At 44.9% G+C, this 22,085-nt stretch overlaps 1 protein-coding gene across 1 annotated transcript; it reads right to left on the bottom strand.

Moving 5' to 3' along the window:
- Window positions 1-23: 23 nt before the first annotated feature.
- COPZ1 (COPI coat complex subunit zeta 1) lies at window positions 24-21,030 on the bottom strand. Its single transcript, XM_082741586.1, has 9 exons — window positions 20,935-21,030; window positions 9,838-9,906; window positions 8,390-8,471; window positions 7,678-7,769; window positions 5,569-5,624; window positions 4,183-4,260; window positions 3,971-4,022; window positions 2,238-2,276; window positions 24-1,435 (listed from the first exon to the last, which is right to left on the bottom strand). Exons 1-9 carry the CDS (start codon window positions 20,950-20,952, stop codon window positions 1,388-1,390), a joined length of 534 nt encoding a protein of 177 aa, XP_082597712.1. The 5' UTR covers window positions 20,953-21,030; the 3' UTR covers window positions 24-1,387.
- Window positions 21,031-22,085: the final 1,055 nt, after the last annotated feature.

Raw genomic sequence — 22,085 nt, 5'->3', positions numbered from 1 at the left:
ACAGAAACATCACACAAAGGCAGTTTGGAAAAAGAAATCTGTTTTATTCCTCTTTGCACAGAGCAGTATATGAAGGTGGCGATCTCCTGACTCCATACATCTACGACACAAAAATGCTCCCTCAAATATGCCCGGTTATTCACCCCACTTCAGTCTTGGAGAACTGGCAGTTAGTGGGTGGGACAGAAGGCTTAAGTCTCAGGAAGGTTTTTCTGAGACATTTTTGTGGGAAGTTTCCGGTCAAGGGGAAAGATTAGACCCATGAGTGGGTGTTCCAACCTCCATCTTCCTGGGGAAATCCAAATCCCAAAGGTCTTCTGAGGGAAGGGACCTCTCTCAGCGACCTAGGGAGGGAAGGAGCGCAGACCTACTGCCTGGATGTAAGGCTGAGGCAGAGAGAAGATAGGGTTAAGCCGCAGAGATTGCAAACCCAGGGCAGAGGAGTGAAATGCATGTGGGGGAGTGAAGGGGACACAGCCCAGAGGCCCAAGTCATAAATTCCACCCCTCCCCAGTTCTGAGCAAAAACTCTTCTTCCCAAGACTAAAATGGAGTTTGAGTTCAGGGACTGGCTCTGCTCCAGGGCACAGCAAGGACAAGCCAGGCCAAGATCCCATGAGTAGGGAAGGTGGAGAGTCAAGGTAGTGGACCAGGAGACAGACGCTCCTAAAATGAACACTCACAAACCACAGTGGTTTTGAAGCTATAAGCCAGGATCAGGCTAAAGAATGCAGCTGTGACTGAAAAACAGAATTTTATAAGCCCTATCCAATAAAACTTAAATCCCGGCTTCTTCCATTCTGTCCCCAGCCCATGAGCTGTTCCCAATCCTTTTTCCAAGGCTGGAGGACAGGGCAGTAAGAAGGGATGGGAGGAAATGCTGAGGCCAATTAAGTGGGGCTGTAGCTTCAGACTGGATATGCCACCCCCACTCATCCTATGGAAAAGAATTCTCTCTCTCTCTCCCCTTGCTAACATATGGGCTGTTGGGATGAAGGCCCAGTAAAGGCAAAGGGAGGAAAACGCTCAGCACATTCTTTCTCCTGCTTTGATCTCAAGTGTAACTGCAGCAAAGGGCACAAAAGTTGAGAAGAAAATATGTGGGGTAGGAGAGTATGAGAGCATAATCCAGTGTAAAAAGGAAAAGGGTGCTTCCCCTACCCTGCGTTTAGAATCTGCTGGGAGTTTTACTCCCAGACTACAAAAAAGTGAGAAAGGATAGGAAGCATACATTGGAGTTTGGGGAAGCAACCAAACAGAATGGAGATTTAAGGGTCCCTTGTAATCCCCGAGATGACCCTGAGAGCATCAGTTGGGGGAATGGATGAGAAGTCACAGCAGACGTGTGGATTTTTTGAGAGGGTGAGGAGCCAGGAACAGTGAGGTCTTCACCGAAGGAGTGACCACTTGATCTGTTCTTTGGCTGACTGCAGCACCTGCAGGGACAAGGGCAGCAGTTGAGGGGTTTGCTGGGGGGCAGGGCAAGGACAGAGATTGGGGCTCTCCTTCCCCTCACTTGCCTTCCCTGTCCTTAGAAGAATGGCAAATACAAAATCCCCAAGGGTAGAGGGATGGGAAGAAGCTCTCTAGGGCCCTAGAGGATTGTCAGTTTGGGAAATTCCAAAAAAATTCAAATCCACTGGGGAGATGAAGAGAGAAGAGATATACCTGGGAGGAGAGAAAAAAACTGGGGGTTACTAGCCATATGTTAGAAAGGAGGAGTTACCGCATCCAGATGGACTTCTTGGTGAGAATTCCAAGTAGATAGAAAACAGAATCCCTCCCTTGCCTCCCACATCAGGTAGACAAGCTATCCACAAAGTAGCAGGATAGATCTGTAAAACCTGCTTTACTCTAGAATATGCATTTCCAGCCTAGCCCTCATTTGAATAATGAGAGAGAGGGAGAGAGAGAGAGAGTGTGTGTGTGTGTGTGTGCATGCACACACACAGACCATCTGCTTAAGGCAAGCCTCTGCTGGGGAGTAAATCATTGAATGAGGCATCAAACAGGGAGGGTTTGAAGGGTACAGAGCAAGGCTGACAGCCACTGCTCACAGGAACATGGGATAGGAGTTGGGTGGGTAGGGAGTATTTGGCTGTATGAGTCCCCAGTTCTCTGGGGACTAGAGCCAAGAAAAATGTGCCTTCAGTCTCTAAACTCATTCAAACTTGGGCTGGGGTGGAATGCTAGTCTAGCCTCTTTACTGGTCCAGTCCATGTGGAGAGAAAGACATACCTGAGACACGGTCTGCTCCGTAAGGGGGACATCTTCGCCCTATGACACAGAGAGACAAACATTTAGCGTGAGAGGAAGGTGGGGTAAGACCGGACTGAAGTCAGTAGTGCGATGGAAAAAGTGGTCCTTTAAACTGAAGCAAAAGGCAGATAGATGCCTGACTTCTCAGTCCCTTCTAGGTAGTACAGTCACAATTTTCTTGGCCAGAGAGACTGTAAGCAGAAAAGGGTCATTTCATCCATCCTCTGTTTTAAGGCAGTTGGACTTCTTAAAAGATTTATTCCATTCCAAGTAATCAGCAGGTTATCTGATCCTCAACTTGGGGGTAAGGGACCTGATTCCCTAGTCAGAGAAGACCTTCCCTGAATATCAATATCACTAGGGAAAGGATGAGGGGGAGCCAGGGGTAATTTAATGGATCCCGCAAGGCCTGATGGGTAACGACAGCATGTTAATTTGAAGAAATAAACTGCTGCAACAGCAGCCTGAGAAGGGGAAGGCGGGAGTGGGTGGTGGGGGGGAACCCTCTCTCTTGCCACATAGAGACATATGTTAGAGGAGAAGATTAAACTATGCAAATGGAGCCCAAGGCAGTTAAGGGAGAAGATTTTCCATTACCCGACACTGTCAGCCTTCACTCTGTGGAGGTCAGAGCTGGGACATTCTATGAATGGGGAGATTTGCTTCGCTTAAACATCTCTGCACCCCACAATTTGCCGATGGGTTCTCTCTATACCCACCATTATCTCCCTAGCAGACTTGGAGGCATCTATGGTTAACTCAGAGGCCCCTTTCTGATATTACTACCATCAAGAAAGGACTGAGGTTCTCGCAAATTAATGCTTCCTGAGAAAGAGGTGGTGTCGTCAGACTTTAAGACAAGGAAGACACTCCCCTGACTCACCAGATTGGGATCCATCCCCAAAGGAAGTATTAATCAACCTCAAGTTCCTTTATAGTTTCAGAACCATTAAAGTTTCTTTTATTGGGGCGCCTGGGTGGCTCAGGGGGTTAAAGCCTCTGCCTTCGGCTCGGGTCGTGATCCCAGGGTCCTGGGATCGAGGATCGAGCCCCGCATCGGGCTCTCTGCTCAGCGGGGAGCCTGCTTCCCTTCCTCTCTCTCTGCATGCCTCTCTGCCTACTTGTGTCTGCTACTACTGTCTGTCCAATGGATAAATAAAATCTTTAAAAAAAAAAAAAAAAAAAAAAAAAGTTTCTTTTATTCATCTTTTTTTTTTTTCTTAAGATTTTATTTATTTATTTGACAGATCACAAGTAGGCAGAGAGGCAGGCAGAGAGAGAGAGCCGGGGAAACAAGCTCCCTGCTGAGCAGAGAGCCTGATGTGGGGCTCGATCCCAGGACCCTGGCATCATGACCTGAGCTGAAGGCAGAGGCTTTAACACACTGAGCCACCCAGGCACCTCAAGCCACCCAGGCACCCCTTTTATTCATCTTGGATTCAATTAAGTATGTATTAAATGTCTCCTCTGTGCAAAGACTATATGGGATGCTAGGTACCAGATAAGGGGCAAAAGTATGCTCCTTCTGCTGCCCCTCTTTGAGACAACGAGAATTTGAAAGGAAAGGGGAAGGATCTGTGTATTCTAGAGAATTTGAAAGGAAAGGGGAAGGATCTGTGTATTCTATAAGCCCTGACCTTTAGATGCATTTAGCAGGTATGGCCCTGGAGGGTGAGTAGATGGGGGATGTAGGGGAGCATACTTCTGCTTACCCTTAATGCCACCCGGTGTACCACTTGCTGGGGATCACTCTCTAGGATCACCCTAAGACAAAGAAGAAACCATCATTCACTCTGTCCTCAAAGACAAACTCCTTCATTGTGGGGATACTCTGGTCACTCAGACCACTCGCCTTAGGACAGAAGCAATTATTCCACTCCCTTACCCGAAATCCAAGGAGGTCCAGGCAGGTCAGAAAACTCACCCTCCATCTACGATTTCATCCACAGCCAAGAAGAGCCCTTCCATGTTCTCCAGCAGAGCTCGCTTTTCTACATTTTTCCTGAGTCCCCAAGAGAAGAGAAAAAACCAGCCAGTGTATAAAAGGAATCCTAGGACATTGTCTGAGTTGGAGATCCAAAACTAGACCAATAAAATATCTGCACCAGCCACACACACTGAAAAGTAAATAAGTACTTTTTGGCTTATCCACTCTAAACCTCTTCTTACTCTTGGTTAATGAATAAGTATCAGGAATGTCAGGAAAGAGATTAAAAAAATACAGGCAATTTCGGACTATTCAAGGGTTGATTATCCAGAGCTAGTTTCTTCCCTACCTACCGTAATGTGGCTATTGACACTGCTCATGAACACGGACATCAGTGAGTGGAAAAAAGAAAACAAACAGCTAAACTCAATCTGGAGGTGGCAGGACATGGAGAAGAGTTGAATGCAAATTCTCTTTGCACTTAAGCTCTGACAAACCTTCTAAGCCTCTCTCCACTCCCCCGTTCTCCCCCTCCCTCATCAGCTCTTCTCAGGCCTTGAAAAGAAGCCCAAGTAGGGGGCTGGGAACAGTCAGGGCCCTCATCCACCAGCCTTAGATCCGGTGGTTGTGCACGTGGCCAGTCACATCCGTCAGTTTGACTCTTTCACTAGATCACCGAAATGAAGTCTATTCATTCACCTGGCTAAGAAATAAATCATCCCCTTCCTGAGGAAATCTGAGCCATTCGCCCTGCTGATTTTGTGGGGCTGAGAGCGCCTGCTGTTCTGCTCCGGATGGCGGATGGCTGTCTGTACTGGGTTCACTTGGGAGCTGCTGGGGGAATAAAGTTCAGACTCCTGGATGTTTTCAGGAAAAGTATCTTATATCTCTTCTGTTGCCCATCTATGTGGGAAACAGAGGGCTGCTACGGAGGTGGGAAGGGAGGAGAGGGAAAATGGCATATTCTTTCTGTTCTAAAGGGAAAACCTATGGGTTAAAGTTAAAAACTGAGAATGTTACCTCCATTCCCAAGGCACTAATGTTATATCTGGGACATTTTCCTATGCTTGCCCTTTCCTACCTTCTAATGAAGTCTAGAAAAGCACCTTACCAGTGCTCAGAACTCTGAAAGAGCCACTGGATAATAACAGAGTAGAGAGACACTGCTCCTGTCCAGTCCCCTTTCTTAGGAGAATTATCCCACAGGAGGGAAGTACTTTCCAACCAGTCTCCCCTATCAGTGCGAATTACTCTGAAATAATAAGCCTAACTTCTCAAGGTAAATCAATTCCCTGGAGCCTCTGCTAATTCTCCCCACAATCCCCTGGGCCTGATGAATAGTGACTTTATCTCCCAAACAGATGTCAAGAATGGCCTGCTCACCTCAGCATCTGGCTCAATGAGTCAAAGAGGCAATTCAGAACAGCCATGAGCATCAGCTGTTGGGAAACAGAAGAAGCAGAAGGATAAGGTTCAAGGCCCTGAAAACTGTTACCTGAACACAAAACCCACTAATTCATTAAGCATCAAAATACACAGGCTTTCACAAAAGACCAAAAGCATAAAGTGAAAGTGAGAGCAAAACAGGAAGAGGACCTGTGGTTTCTCACAGAAATAAATTCGGCTACACAATCCCACAATTCGAGGTCTCTCTTTGACCAGACTGTTCAAACTTTCCCATCACAGTCCTCTACATGTCTTTGCCAACTGTATATGTGTTACTTGGTATCTTAGGTAAAGAAATCATTAGCCAAACAATAGCTAAGGCCAGAGGGTTAGTGGAAAGAGCATGGCCTTTGGCATCAGACAGATCTGGGCTAAATCCCAGCTGGGCCATTTCTAGATGTGTGACCCTGGAAAAGTTATTAGGCTGAACCATAAGAAACTGCCACTTCTGTAGTTCAACAGTGGTTATATGCAAATAATTTCATATTGTTCCTCACGGTATGGTTTCCTCAAATACAAAACAAGGGCACTAATGCCCACAGAAGTACAGAAGTGCTGTAAGATTTAGGTAACACTGCACCTTACAAAAGATTTAAAGTAATAAGAGCTTCAAAAGAACTGGTTCTCTCAAACGTTTCTTTGGCTTCGAGTTATGTGGGGGCTTATTTTTACTTATCTTTTCTCCTAGACGTTGCTACTTGAGGTAAGTAGCTTTTCCTGTGCGTAGGAAACAGGTTAGGACTATACCCACAGGCTTCTCAGGCTGATCCATTCAGAATGTGTGGCTTCAACATGACGCCAAATGTTGCCTAACTGACCCAAATTCAGTCAGGTATGGACCCTTCATAGCAGGAGGAAGCATCCCCCCAACCCTGACCAAACCTCAGGAATCCATCTATAAGGGATGCCTAGGTGGCTCAGTGTTCGACTCAGTTTTGGCTCAGGTCATGATCTCAGGGTCGTGAGATCAAGCCCTGTGTCAGGCTCCACACTCAGCTCAGGGTCTACTGGAGATTCTCTCCCCCTTTCCCTCTGCCCCCACCCTACCTCACCGCCCCTCATCGTGTGTGCATGCATGCATATTCTCTCTCAATAAAATCTTTTTTTTTTTTTTTAAGATTTTATTTACTTATTTGACAGACAGAGATCACAAGTGGGCAGAAAGGCAAGCAGAGAGAGAGGAGGAAGCAGGTTCCCTGCTGAGCAGAGAGCCGGATGTGGGGCTCGATCCCAGTACCCTGGGATGATGTCCTGAGCCAAAGGCAGAGGCTTTAACCCACTGAGCCACCCAGGCGCCCCTCTCTTAATAAAATCTTAAAAAAAAAGAAAGACAGAACAAAGAAATCCATCTTTAAAAAAACACTATACAGCGAAGGCCACTGATACATGTTAGTATGTATTAAAATACATATGGTGTCTCCTACATGGAGATAAAAGAGCAAGAGCAATTTCAGGGGGCACCTGACTAGCTCAGTCTGAGGACCATGCAACTCCTGATCTCAGGGTTGTGAGTTCAAGCCCCATGTTGCGTATAGAGATCACTCAAATAAATAAAACTTAAAAAAAGACAAAGGAGGGGCACCTGCGTGGCTCAGTGGGTTAAAGCCTCTGCCTTCAGCTCTGGTCATGATCCCAGGGTCTGGGATTGAGCCCTATATCGGGCTCTCTGCTAGCAGGGAGCCTGCTTCCTCCTCCTCTCTCTCTCTCTCTCTCTCTCTCTCTCTCTGCCTGCCTCTCTGCCTACTTGTGATCTCTATCTGTCAAACAAATAAATAACATCTTTTAAAAAAAAAGAAGACAAAAGAAAAAAGCAATTGGTGAAAATTTCCACTCTAGTATATGTGCTGCCGAAGCGAGCACGAAAATTTCCACTCTAGATTGATTTATTTGCTAGGCCATGTTTGTGAGGTCAGCAGAGATCTCTGACAACTTCATTAGCCCAGTCAGAAGCCAGAGCAACACTTCTAGGGTCCTGATGCCATACTATGCCCTGCTTATGGTTTAGAAAGTGGGATCAGAGATAGCAAAGAGGGGTGGAATTCTCACCTCATTTTCATAGGAGCTGCCAATCACATAGAAATAGAGATCAATACTGCTTTTGTATACCACTGTCAGGCCTTCCAGGAGGGCGATTTCACCTGGGGGTGGGAGAAGGAAAGGTGGAAACAGTGGATAGCCTGAGATAAGAAAGTAGGATAGAAGAAGTTACCATGAACTCTGGCATCCAGCTGTTTGGGCTGAAGTAAGGTAGGTCATAATAACGCCCAAAGACCAAAGTTGACCTGCTTTTTTCTTCCCCATGGTAGCAGAAGAAGGGAAGTACAAACTTGGGGGAAATTGAAGTGTATCTTCTCCTCTAACCACCTCCCTACCAACTACCCTTATTTCCCTCCTTGTATGAGACAGGATACTAGTCGATCCTTCGGAGGTGAAAATGCAGAGCGGTCACCTTTACAGACTTCCATTTACCTGCCCTAATGGATGCGGTACAATAAGCAGAGCTGCAGTTAAATTTGTCAAGTGAGGCTCATAAATCCACGGACTAGACAGGTAGCTAACAGCCAACCTTCCAGCACGGTATTCCCGCGTGAGGTACACTCACCTCCCCATTACATTCCGAAGAGTTTATTATATGAGGGGAGGAGGAAGACAAAGAAAAAGGAGGCAGTCATTTTATCCTTTCTCTGCAGCCCTGCTGCCACCCCCTGCGTGCCATGGTTCCCCCAACACGGGGAGCAGTGAAAGGAAAATGACCTACTGTCAGTCCGATGGGTCTTGTTGAAAATGTTCTTCTCAAAGGCCTTTTGCTCCTTGACACTGGGGTACGTGTCGTCATAGTACTGGTCAGAGAGAAAGGAGATGGGTTGGGTCATTAGAGCTGGGAGCCCAGAATGATTAGTGTCTGTTTTTTGCCCTGGATCTTGGATTTCTCTCCTTCAAGGCATGGGGTGAGGGAAAAATACTGACATGAAGAAGGAAGAACTATGGAGGTGGGGAATGGCTGGTGAGTACGCAAATATTAAAAAAAAAAAAAAGAAGAAGATGAAGAAGAAGAAACAAAAAAACCAAAACCCTTTTAAAGACCTTGCTGTAAGCATGCCCACCTCACATTTCTAAGACTATAGGGCACAGGCTTGCAAGCTCTGTGATGAAGTCCTGCCCCTGTCTGCATTCCAGGATAGTAATCTCTAGATGAAGCTCATCAAGTGCGCCCTAAGAGCTACCCATGTTAGGGAGAAGTGCTAGGGAACACAAAAAGCACTAGAAGCACAGAATGTTTCTTTCAGACCCTCACTCACAATATGAAGCTGAGGAATGGGGAAAGGCTGCAGAAACCAAGGCAAAGCCTACCCAATCCCTCTATCTTAGCTCTCTTTTCTGCAAACTGCAAGAAGCAGGAGACAATCTAGCACATTTCTGAGCCCACTCCCAAGCCCGCCCTGGCACGGGGTGGAGATACAGGCTGCTAAATCGCTCTGCTCTTTAGGGGCTAATCCGTCGCAGTCAGCTGAAGACCTATGACAGGTCTGGCATTTAGTAACTGGATAACTGTTTCAAAAGGTGTCCTGCATAGTTACATCCAATTACAGGGAGGAACAGCTGGTGAATTCTAAACTAATCTCTACCTGCTGATTGATTTATGCTGTGCTCGCCCGGAGTTAATACACCAGGGACAGAAAAAATTTCCACAGGATGGGGGGGGGGTATGGAGGGAGAGGAGAGGGGTGTCCTTTCTCCTCTCTTTCAATAGATCCAAAGTTAGAAACACCACACAGGGATGTCAGGAGGTAATAAGCTTGGCGGTGACTGCAGACCTAGGGCTGGAACCCTGGAACTACAAGAGAATTCCCTGGAAAAGCCCAGGCAGGGCAAAAAGGCAGAAGGAAAAGGGACAGGAGTGATGGGCACAGGCAGTCTGCTTCTCACACCCAGGCACTGTACTGTTCAGAAACCAAGGTCCCCAAGCTTTTCTCTGATCTGATGCTGACAACAAAGGAGGTCAAAATCTGTGGGACGCAAGTATGGAAGCAGGGCAACTAAGACACAGAAGCAGTTTGGGTTTTATCTGGAGTAGGCACAGGAAAATGGAAGGATTCTCAAAATTAAAATATCAAGGAATATGAGATAATAGGAGCAGTCCCTAGATCCAAAATTTCAGAGTAAGTCTTTGTCTTGCTCCTAAATGAATTTCAAAGGGAATCTCACCTTGGCAAAAAGTCGATCTCCATCATTGTCCAGAATCAGGATGGCTTTGACAGTATACAGGGAAGGTTCCTGAAGAGATATGAACATAACCTTCAGTCCTAAAGGCTCCTGCCACCACTGACAAACCAGATACCTTCCCCTCATCCCACTGTGGCTGCAAGGGGATACAGAGGTGCCTCTGTATGTCCCCTATCCCAACCTGGTTAGATTTAGGCAATTCTCACTGAGAATGATCAAGTGGTGCATAAACTGAATTGAGGGAGGGGGCATTTCAACAAAGGACTCCAAAGCAGCATCAGAGAAACAGTTTCTCTGAGCCAGACACACAGAGAGTTTAATCAAGGTAGGTCATGCTGTTATTTCCAAATATTATGCTACAGTTATTTTCCAAATTACTCTCCCTCCCTGGTCTCCCATGCACAGGTAGGTATGGAATGTGACCAGATTAATTAATAGGTACTGCACGAGCCTATCTGAAAATAGGGTTGAATGCCCTAGTGTACGTAGAAGTTTCTGCAGTCCCAATGCAGTAGCAATGCAGAGGCATAAAGCAAGCCTTCCCTAAACCACCCACACACTGGGCAGAAGGAAATGAGCACGTATACATGTGCACACACTCATGCACACAGACACACCAGTTCTGAATGCAACCCGGTGAGACATCCATCTTCCAAGACTTCCCCTATGATCCCAATCCTTCTACTACACCCCCAACCACTACCACTTAACTTACAAGACATAAACCAATCTGATTTTGGGGGGAGTTAAGAAGTAGTAAGAAGAGGATCTAAGAAGCCTCGAGCCTAGATATAATGAGCAGGAAGGGAGTGTTCTTTTACTACCCAAAATCAAATTTTGAGGATAATGGCTCTCATAAAGGAACCACAGCCTCGGCCTTAATGGTTACACTCAAACAACCGCAAAATATATCACTTTGCAGAAGCTCCTCTACTCCTGCAACTTCTAGGGAACCAGCTAACCAGGAGATAAAGAGGAAGGAAAGGGAGGCAGTGTTATGTATATAGAAGGTGTCTGCAGGCTCAGGTTTCTTTCTTTCTTTCTCTCTCTTTCTTTTATATTTTTTTAGCAGTCTCCACGCCCAAGGTACTTATAACCCCAAGATTAAGAGTTCCATGTTCTACCAACTGAGCCAGTTGGTGTCCCTCACATTCCCTGAATTTCTTTTTTTTTTTAAGATTTTATTTATTTATTTGTAAGAGACAGAGGGAGAGAGAGCAAGCGAGCACAGGCAGACAAAGAGGCAGGCAGAGGCAGAGGGAGAAGCAGGCTCCCTGCCAAGGGAGGAGCCCGATGTGGGACTCGATCCCAGGACCCTGGGATCATGACCTGAGCCGAAGGCAGCTGCTTAACCAACTGAGCCACCCAGGCGTCCCACATTCCCTGAATTTCTAATCAACATTACCTACCACTGATATCCTTCCCTTGTGCTATGAGAAAGGGCTGTTGCTTTGCTGCCTCCGCTTCCTGGCCTTACTTAGGAAACCCACAGTCCTCACAGGAGCTAAATATAATCTCCAAGCATAAGTTTAATAAAGACCCAAGAGTGAGGATAAAAGAATTATTGCCAAGGATCCAGAAATTGCAAAGTCTACAAAGGTAAACTGTCCCATGAGGTTTCAGGAGGTTTACGGTTCCATGCAAAGAACCAACCCTACCCTCACGGAGTTAAAAATGAGAGTAGAGGGAACCCAGTCTTTTGACAACAGGGTGATGAAGAATGTAAGCTTTCCCCCACTTGAATTCTTGAGAACAGCAAATTTTGTGTTTTGTTCACTGATTTATTCCAAGTGTTCTAAAGATTGTGTGATACACACTAAACTTTCGGTATTTGTTAAATGATTATGAGAATTAATGAAGTTTGAGGATAAAGTAAAATTTATTGAAGCAGTAAGCATCTAAGGGACCCTCTTATAATGAGAATTCCAAATACAGGGAGACATTCTGGTGTGGCCATTCTGAGTGATCTTACTACCAACTTATCTCTCCTCTGATAAACACTCCTTAGAGATGCTCACCCTATACACATTACTCCCTGAAATAAATACTCTGTCTCAAACTAAGGAACTGTGTCTAGCAGAGGGAAGTCCCCTAGAATATCATCTAAAAGGTCACAAACAGAGTAGCTTTCCTAACTTCTATACCCCACAGAAAGATCTTCCCATAAAGCAGGCATAATTCTATAGCCACTGGATCCTCAACTCACCAAAAGGGATGCACCCATAGGAATGAGTTTCCTTAATGAGGAAAAGAAGCCCACAGGGAAGGAAATTTAGAAGAGATCATTTTTCCTACAACCTTTTCCCTGGAAATCTTTGGCTCTGTTCTTCTCTCCGCATTCATAGGAACCTTGGAGAGATTCCTAATGGTTTAAACTGGGCATTGATCTGGCCATAGGTAACTGGTTCTTGCAGTCACTGAGTCTAGCATCCCTAGAAAGAATGGGCTGGATCCCAAAGAAAAGAAAAACCCTATAGCCACAGCCAACTAGGAGAGAAACAATGTCCTTTGTGGCCAACAGGGTAGAAGTGCCTAAAAACTGCTGGCAAAGAAACAGATCCCTGGGTTCCACTCCTAGCTTTTCTCACTGGCTTCCTAGGAGACGCTATCAAGGAAAGCCCCCAAATAGGAAGTGGAGCTTACTGGGAAGGATGAAAGACAGGCAAAGGCAGGCAGGCAGAAGAACGATCTGATTTACTACAGTTCTGAAAGAGGTAAGAAGGCACTAGAGAAAAAAACTGGTCATTTCAAACTTCCAAAGGGATAACCACCCTAAACAAATCCAAGAATTAAAGCAGCATGAGTCTAAAGGCTGCTTTAATTCTCCACTCTGCTACAGCTGGAGCCGGCAGCTTCTCCTTTACTTCTCCTGCCACCTCCTGACTATTGCCGGTTCCACTTCAGCCGGGGACCTTTACCTCACCGGAGTGGGGAGGCCAAGAATTCCTCTCTTACCATAAAACCAGCCAGTTTAAAGGCCCCAGAAGCCATTACTGATAATGTAATTTCATCTTAAGTTTTTGCAAAGGGTAAGTTTATAAATAACTCCCAGCTATTGAGAAATGGGCCTCCTGGACAATGGACTAGGCTTGGCCTTGTAACACATTAAATGCTGATTACTGAAAAAGACCCTACAAGCTTAGGGCCATGTTCAAAGGATTTAAAAGGTCTATTCTTCCCTCCCGCTCCCGAATGTGTAGCTGCTAGAAAGCTTTCGAGACAAAGTTCTGTGATGCACTGACTTTCAGAGAGCCACAGCCTGAGTGTATAACAGAACTTCACCTCAAATGCTAATAGTGCCTGGAAATGATATGTAGGCAGACTGGTTTGTGGGAGGTTGGGTGGCTCAGACAGATTTTCTTGTATGTTTTCATTATCAAGAAAAGGAGACTGGGCTCCTCAGGAGAGTTGAAACAACGCGGAACAAGCAACTAGCCTGCTGCAAAGGAGTCTTTGATCTCAATCAGAGGCTTTCTGAAGCCTGGTGAAAAACATTATCTCCCAGTACCCCACCCCCAGCACGGAGGGGACTAGAGGGGGTAGTCATTCCTAGTGCTGCCCCCTGTGGGCCTTCGAATGACCTGCAAGGCTTCCTCAGGATTATAGCCGGCAAAAATATTAAAAAGGCAGCTCTGGATAAAAGCTATTTTTGTGTCTTCTAAGTCAAACTAGGGAAGATGGGCTCTGAAAAAAGCACTGAATGAAGTCAGTTCACAATGTATACAGTAAGAGGGCACTCTGGGATAAGATCATGGAATGTCACCAGAAGAGGATGGGGGTGGGGATGGTTAAGACTTTGCAGCAGGCAGACAGGGTATTTGAGGGCTAAGACTGGTTACTTTATTTAATTCACGGGGGTGGGGGCAGGGAACACAGCCAAGAAGGCTTTGTGGAGTTGGAGGAGGCCACTCACAGAGCTGAAAGGGCACAACTAAGAATACGGTTGAGATTCCTAGAAAGTTCTTCATTTTCCACTTATAAAGAAATCTTTATGGCCATGCCAAAAGTAGTACCCTGGTTGGCAATAGGTTTTGAACAAGAAGAAACAAGATGCCCTTCCCTCAACCCTATTTATAAAGTAAAACCAAAACAGTATAAACTAGAAGGAAAAATTCCTAGATACGACTCCCAGGTCCACATAGCTAAGCAGGTATTTTGCTCCCTCATTCTGTGCCAACTTCTTTAAAATGAAAAGCTCCTCTGGGGTTGAGGGCTCCAATTTGCCACCTCAAATGAAAAGAATTAACTCAACGATTTGACAAGGAAGCATAGTTTTTATACACTACCCAAGGTTTGCTTAGATTCAAGCACAATTCAGGAAAGACTAAGCCATAGGTACTGCAGAGCATATCCCAGATGCAATGAGACCGAATACTGGCTATAAAGAGGAAACTGAACACAAGTCTTAGGAAGAAAGAAGTGATGTCAGGAGTGACCGGCAGGAAGAATCTTCCTATCTGGCATAGATAAAAATGTGAAAGCGCAGTCACTACAAAGAACTTATAGGCTACAGGAGAAAATATCTCTAAACTCCAAAACCCCTTGGGGCGCCTGGGTGGCTCAGTGGGTTAAAGCCTCTGCCTTTGGCTCAGGTCATGATCCCAGGGTCCTGGGATTGAGCCCCCGCATAGGGCTCTCTGCTTGGTGGGGGAGCCTGCTTCCTCTCTCTCTCTGCCTGCTTCTCTGCCTACTTGTGATCTCCACCTGTCAAATAAATAAATAAATAAATAAACTCCAAAACCCCTTTATTATAATCTGGATCAGCCATTAATACAAATCCTACCTTTCTGTGGGACTCTGCTTCTTCATCAAAGAAATGAGAGGCCTGACCTGGATCAGTTAAAGTTAATACCTTAAGTTACAGAAGACCTCTTAGATAAGCTGATGAAATATAGGGACCCCATTCTCAGAAAAATACACATTCACAAATTTTTTATGGTTTCAAGGAGCTCAGAATTAAATATACTTTGTGAGGATAATAAGATGGTGTGGAGAGGGGAGGGAAAAAAGGGGGAAATGAATGATACTTTTGTAAATCACCCCCTCTCCTCTGCCTGATACCAAATAGTGATTTCAATAAATACGTTTGGTCTTCATAAATTAATGAATATGATTGAGAAAACTAATGCAGCCAGCAGGGGGAGCAAAGGTCAGCACCTTTCAATGACTAAATTTGGTGGCTGTGAGATAGGAAGGGCAAAGGTAACCAAGCCCAAGCCCTTCAGGAATGCAAAATCTCAGGTCCTCTCAACATTCAGAAAGCCAGATGCCTGGCTGGCTCAGTGGACTGAGCATGCAACTCTTGGTTTCAGGGTTAGGAGTCTGAGCCCCACAATGGGCCTAGAACTTATTTAAAAAAAAAAAATTTTTTTTCAGAAAGTCTATCTGTAGAATTTTCCCCCAGGGGCCACACAGTCAATTCTCCAACTGTTATGAAAGTGGAAGAATTACAGAAATGCAGGACAAAGCAAGCAGCACTGGAAAGCGGAGTTAAACAAGCAGAAATCAGAGTATTCCACACCCTAGGCCTGAGAGCAACATTAGAACTTCCTGCCTTCCCAGTTCGGTAATCCAAGAGCTCTCATTTAAATACCACTCGGTAAAGGGAAATATCAAATGGAACTAGATCCCTTTCTGCTGAGTTCTTGGTTATGATGTTTCATGTTATCTGTGCCCACCCCCAAACCCTGCCCAACATCTGCTAGTCTAAGAGAATGAGTTGACAGCCTCTGTGTTCATCTTTCAGTCTATCAACCCAAAATTCAGAATCACACCCCAAGGAATAACTGCGATCCTCTGCCCCAGTTTGTCTCCCTCTACTAAGTCCACAAATAATAGAAAAGGAGTTGAAGAAACCTGGTAGAGATAGCCAAATGCATGGCTGTAGGTGGAGATATCTGCCTTGACAGTGGGAGAATTAAAGAGCCACATGGGAGACATGTGCTTCACCTGCCGCCTGAGACTTAGAGGACACAGCAGGAAAAACTTCTGAAGAGATGGATGTGGTCAACAGCAGAAAACGAAAGCTAGGAAATTTAAGGATAACAGAACTCCTCTAATAATCCGATCTGAGAGAAAGGCAAGACAGAATGGGAGAGGGCCTCTGCCAGTACCAGCATCTTATAAAGTGCATGGACTTGACCTCCCAATCCATCTTCGTCAGCTGCTTGAGGGCACTCTGCCCTCCGTCTTTCTAATTACTCTACCATAAGTGGATAGGTAGGCACTGATTCTTTACTCCTGTTCTATCCTTTATTTGCTTCTCAAGTTTTCTGTTCCATAATTAGTCCTCTTGTCAGTATCCTAACTCTAACCAAGTCATGTCAATGGAGTAAAAAACAGTAGCAAATATCTAGATGAAAAAGACCCTAAATCTGCCACTAGGCTCCTTCAAATATCTGGATAATTGCATTCATCCTCTGCCTCACAGGGAAGATCTGGCTTCTCAAAGATCTGGCCTTCTTCATATGGAGACCCCCTCCTCCTCTTTTGACCACGTGACAGCTCCCCTAGACCTTTGATATAATTTATACCTTGCCAGGGACCAACTCTTTCCCACCACTGTGAAGGAGAGGGAAAAAATATATATAAATACGTCGGAAATCTATAACGAGGTCTTCTTGGAGGGCAAGACATGGAGAGAGTTAGAAGCAGCGTCAATTGCTCTTTGGGGGTTTTAGTTCAAGCCGAGGTCTGCTTCCAGCAATCAACCATTAAAACAAGCCGGCCAGAGTAACAGCACAGTTTATTCTGATCATTTAATTTGAAGTGTCAATAAATTAAACTTCAATCAATTAAACTAGGTGTGCAATAACCCAGATGGACACCCCGACACCAACATAATCACAATAAAAATTTTTATGGCTGCCAGGGACCTCACCGGGGGCAGTGCTGGCACTGCTCGCGCCCTAGCTGAGAAATATATCTCCACAGTGCAGGAACGAGGAGATTGCTTCTCCTAACGAAATGGAGGGGCCAGGCACCAGCAAGGACGCAGCTGGGAGAGGGGCACAGGGGACTGCCAGGATCGAGATGGGAGTGCTTTGGGGGCTTAATGTAATTGATACCTTTGCCCAGAGCAGGGGGAGGGGGCATTTAGGCCAAGTACCTCTACAGTTAGTGCCAAAGGAATTTAACAAAAGCCCCATTAAGATGATTCAGGAAGCGAAGGCCACAGAGCAATATCAACCTTTAAGTCATTGATGTATTCTGCATAGTTTCCTCCTCCAAGTGCACACTCTTATGCACTCTGGATGCCCTGATTTTTGAACGAGGCTTAGAATTCGGGATTTGGCCATTGTTTAAGAATAAAAAACATTACTAAGGGGAGAGAAAGGATAGAATTTAGTTGGAAGAACACTGGAAAAACAGAAAGTGAATCTATGGAGGATCAGGAAAAATGAAACCTATGAGGAAAGATTTAAGGATCTAGACTGCTAAAGTAATTCAGCTTTGAGGAAAAAAGGTATAGGGGGAAGGGAGGAAAAGGATAAGTCATTATCTCTAAGATTTCATTGGTTATTAATGGAGAATGGTGACCTGCAGAGATCCTTCTCCATTCACAGCTAAGAAAGGGAGAACCAGCAGAAAACAGCAGGAGAGAGGAAGCCGAGTCCAAAGATACAGGCTGGAAGCACTATAAAGCACTGGGAAGAGAAGGTGATGAAAGGGTCTCTTTCCTTAGAGACTACAAGAGGACCTGAGAAAAGAAAAATCTGCTCAAAACCTAGAGCCAGATTACTTAATTCAAGAAAGAAATGACACCCACTGTAAAGTACCTAAATGAAGGGAAACTACTGGTATTTAGAAATTCCCATAATCAGATCAAATTTCAGTAGATTTTCTTCATGACCCCCTCTAGATTACCCTTCCCTTCTCAGTATCCTATGGCTGTGTGCCTTGTAGAGGTGAGGATGGAAAGATAATGTACTTTGATCAGATTTCTCCAGAGGTCCAGACAAACCAGGAAAAAGAAATGTGAAAGGAGAAAGCCAACAAGAACTTCACAAAGTGTCTACCCTCTTTAAGGAGGAGTCCATTTAGTATTATCACTGTACAGTAAACCTAGTTCAGTAGAAAGCTAGGGAAAAATCCAGGTACTCCTCATACTTTTCACAAAAAAGATGGCAATTTAAGTAATCAGATGCTGCTGAGTAAACAAGAGGAGGGGATGAGGTTAAAAAGGACCAAAGCTGAAAGGGGATTCTGAATCTGCTGGGGCTAAATTTTGTGGGCCAGTTTGTGAGGGTAGAGAGAAATAAAAATTTAGCAAGTATCACCTAGATTCTCAACTACGGCTCCTCATCTGAAGCACTGAATACTGAAAACTACTTAAATGACAGCTTTTTTTTTTTTTTTTTAACTTCTCCCAAGGATGGTACAAACTAGTACCATTGTGGATACAGAGAAGTTGACTCATTATATTAATGAATGCCTTAGGGCTTAATTCTCTCCTAGAAATCTGGTTGAGAAAAGGATGGAATGGTGAAAAATATCAAATTCTTGGGGTGCCTGGGTGGCTTAATGGGTTAAGCCTCTGTCTTTGGTTCAGGTCATGATCTCTTTGGTTCAGGTCCTGGGATTGAGCCCCACATCAGGCTCTCTGCTCAGCGGGGAGCCTGCTTCCTCCTCTCTCTCAGCCTGCTTCTCTGCCTACTTGTGATCTCTCTCTCTGTCAAATAAATAAATAAAATCTTAAAAAAAAAAGAGAAATATAAAATTCTTAACTGAGACCCAAATATAATGAAACTGTAAAAAGAAAAAAAAATGTTGGAAAGAGCTGACATAGAGGAAGGAAAATACTAGTTTAATATCATAAGAACTCTGGAGACCAGCAAACATACTGATACCTATTAGTACTTTGTCCCCAACAAAAGCTTTATATAACTGATTTTTTTTTTAAGATTTTATTTATTTATTTGACAGACAGAGATCACAAGTGGACAGAGAGGAAGACAGAGAGAGAGAGAGGGAAGCAGGCTCCCCGCTGAGCAGAGAGCCCTATGCGGGACTTGATCCCAGGACCCTGAGACCATGACCCGAGCTGAAGGCAGCAGCTCAACCCACTGAGCCACCCAGGTGTCCCTATATAACTGATGTTTAACAGTACAATTCTGCATACTGAAGAGGTACAAAGTCCATGATAAGAAAATCTATAATAATACGAAAGAGACTTAGTCTGGGAGGATGAGGAATCAAAATTTAATCCTTGTTTTGACATGTGCTTCCCTGAGCAATCCCTTTTCCCTGTAATTTGGCTCCCCCAACCCCATTACATAGATTTCTCATGACAAAGAATCAATATGGTTTTAAAAGCAAAGTTCAGGGGTATGTGACCAGTTTAGCAAGAATCTGTGAAAGTGGCATCTTAGGTACAGATCAAAATGGATATAAGACGCAGACTGAAACAGACTTCACTGAGGAAGCAGAGACTGAAAAATGAGGTAAGAGAAAATGTGAGACTTTCACATATACCTCCTTCAACTCACCACTATACACAGATTCCTTAAGAGGGCTCCCCAAGTCTCATGTCCCTCAGCCCTATACCTCTAAGCAAGCTACCTTGTAAACAGATGTAGGGAGCATTTAAAAATTTTTTTCTAAAAACTTCCCAAGAAACCAACTCCCTGGAATTTATCTGTGTCTTTTAACTGGTTAAGAATACTGACTAACTGCCTGATACAGAAAATATCTTATTAAAAACTACTCAGGGCTTGGGACGCCTGGGTGGCTCAGTCAGTTAGCCATTTACCTTTGGCTCAGGTCATGATCCCAGGGTCCTGGAATCGAGTCCCACACTGGGCTCCTTGCTCAGCCAGAAGCCTGCTTTTCCCTCTACCTGCCACTCTCCCTGTTTGTGCTTTCTCTCTCTCTGACAAATAAATAAATAAAATCTTTAAAAAAAACAAACCTACTTAGGGGGTGCCTGGCTGGCTCAGCTGTGGAGCCTGTGACTTTTAATCTCTGAGTCACAAGTCTGAGCCCCACACTCGGTGTAAAGATTACTTACAAAAATAAAAATTTAAAAATTAAAAAAAAAATCTCAGATTTTAAGCTTGCTGCCTCAACTTGACCAATCCATACAATGAGAAGGACTTATCCCTATCTTTGCCATTTTGAAAGAAATCAAACCTGTTATTCTCTTTTACCTGATGAAAATCTGAATGTGCACATATATTAGAGCTGAAGGAAAAGATAAAAGAAAACTTGTCTTTGGAAAGAGCCTGGAATACAACTCAATCAAGGAGACTGGGAGCTAATACTAACATCCCAAACTGCAAAGCAGAGAAATCCTCTAGTCCAGTTCTAAAGGAGTAACAGTATTTTATTTGTTTCAACAAGCAAAAGGGATCCTATGGGCAAGGAATCTATAACACCCTTTGGCCATCAAAATTCTCATATAACCAAGGAAGAGTTAGCATCCCAGATCCTGCACTAAGAATTCCTAAAGTCTTAGTGGGGAGGAAAAAAAGAACAAAATAAGGCGTCTGGAAAAATATTCTATAATCCACGGTAACTCTATGAGGTATTCCAGAACTCTGACAGAATACATTTACCATGACAAAACTACACAAGGGGGATTAACAGAAGACTAAAGTAAAAGGAAACCCGTTTTTGGAAGAAATGTAACGTTATTATCAAAGGAGAGTCAAGCTGTGACAACCAGGAGGAGAATCCTGTGATGATAAACACCTGCAGTCTATTCTTAGAATTTGGGGCTAGTTTGAAGGTTTGGAGAAAGTCAAACCAGGTTATCATCCGTAACGCTCAGAATGAGGGGGAACCTAAATAACCTCGCTCCAGTACGCCTATGATCCTACACATCCTAAGGACTCCATGTGCTCCCTCCAACTTTCCACGGATTCTCCCTCTCCCCGGAAGAGCTTCCTACTCTAAACCGAGGCTTTAGTTCCTACAGTTTCTATACTAGGCCACACACTTATTCCAGGGACTGGCAAAAGCTTCGGTCCGCGAGGATTACCCGGAATTCCCCCTTGCTACCCCCGCCCAGTCAGGTTGAACCCCAACTCCCGGCCCCTCTGGACACCGCCGTATCTCTGCTGCCCCTCCGGCTCCTACCAAAATCAGCGCCTCCATCTTGCCCCGCAGCTGCTGCCGACGTGGAGCCGCAAAAGCAACACCGCCGCTGATTGGCCCCGCGTCCGCATTAGACCCCGCCCAGAAGTAGGATTATTGGGCTATATCGTAAGAGCTCTCTCTCTATTGGCCAATCAGTGTGCTAACTTGCCTGGCGGAAGCAAGGTGTCCAGCCAAAAAGCGCAGGCACTTGATTGTCAGTTTAAGCACTCAATAAAACGCCAAAACCTCACGGTTGAATGGGGCGGGAGGGCCAGCGGGGCGGGGTTGTTTCCATGGGGAACTGAGGAAGCGATTATTAATTTTCAATTGGCAGAAAGAAGAACACGTGATATCGCTGGCCTGATTTAGCAACTTTAATCCGCACTCCCTTTAGGGGGCGCTGTTTCTCCTTAGCCCTGAGCACTGGCGGTTCTTGTTGGAATCCTACCCTAATCCTCATTCCAAGAGCTCACCTTAGGCACTGGGTATCCAAGGTCGCTTTGGCAAACGCTGCTAGCTCTTCCCTCGCCGAGATTCCTTCAGTATCCTCACAAAGTCTGCACAACCATAGCGTAAAGCCAAGAGATGCACAGCGTATTAACTAGATAAAACAAGGCCTCCGGGGCGCCTGGGTAGCTCAGTGGGTTAAAACTTCTGTCTTCAGCTCAGGTCATGATCCCAGCATCCTGGGATCAAGCCCCTCATAGGGCTTTCTGCTCGGCGGGGAGCTTGCTTCTTTCTCTCTGACTGCCTCTCTACTTGTGATCTCTGACTGTAAAAAAAATAAATAAAATCTTAAAAAAACAAACAAAAAAAAAACCCAAGGCGTCCAGAGTTAATTGCTACAGTAACACCATCTCCCCAAGATGGACTCCCAGGCTTTGCTGGGCCCAGGGGAAGACAAGAAGCCAGTGAATTTCTAAAGCAGATTTTCTTTGACCAGACATGAAATGGGATGTTAGAGCTTTGGAGACTAGAGAGGAGAGAGTAGGAGGGACAAAGGGGTCCAGGGTCCAGGATGAGGAAGGGTATATGGTCCAGGGTCTGCGGTTTTCCAGTAGGGACAAGCTGTTGCAAAACGAGAAAAGAGAAGTTTACAGAATGCAGGGATTTCACAATATGGAAGGTTTCTGATGAAGTTTAGCTTTCCC

This window comes from Mustela nivalis (genome assembly GCF_964662115.1).
Source record: "Mustela nivalis genome assembly, chromosome: 7".
Lineage (NCBI taxonomy): Eukaryota > Metazoa > Chordata > Mammalia > Carnivora > Mustelidae > Mustela > Mustela nivalis.
This window is presented reverse-complemented; position numbering and strand designations above follow the sequence as displayed.

Coding starts and splice junctions, on each gene's coding strand:
- COPZ1 (XM_082741586.1), bottom strand. Junction 4,261..5,568: donor TCATTGAGCCAGATGCTGAG/GTGAGCAGGCCA, acceptor TTGGGGACTCAG/GAAAAATGTAGAAAAGCGAG. Junction 4,023..4,182: donor GATGAAATCGTAGATGGAGG/GTGAGTTTTCTG, acceptor TCTTTGTCTTAG/GGTGATCCTAGAGAGTGATC.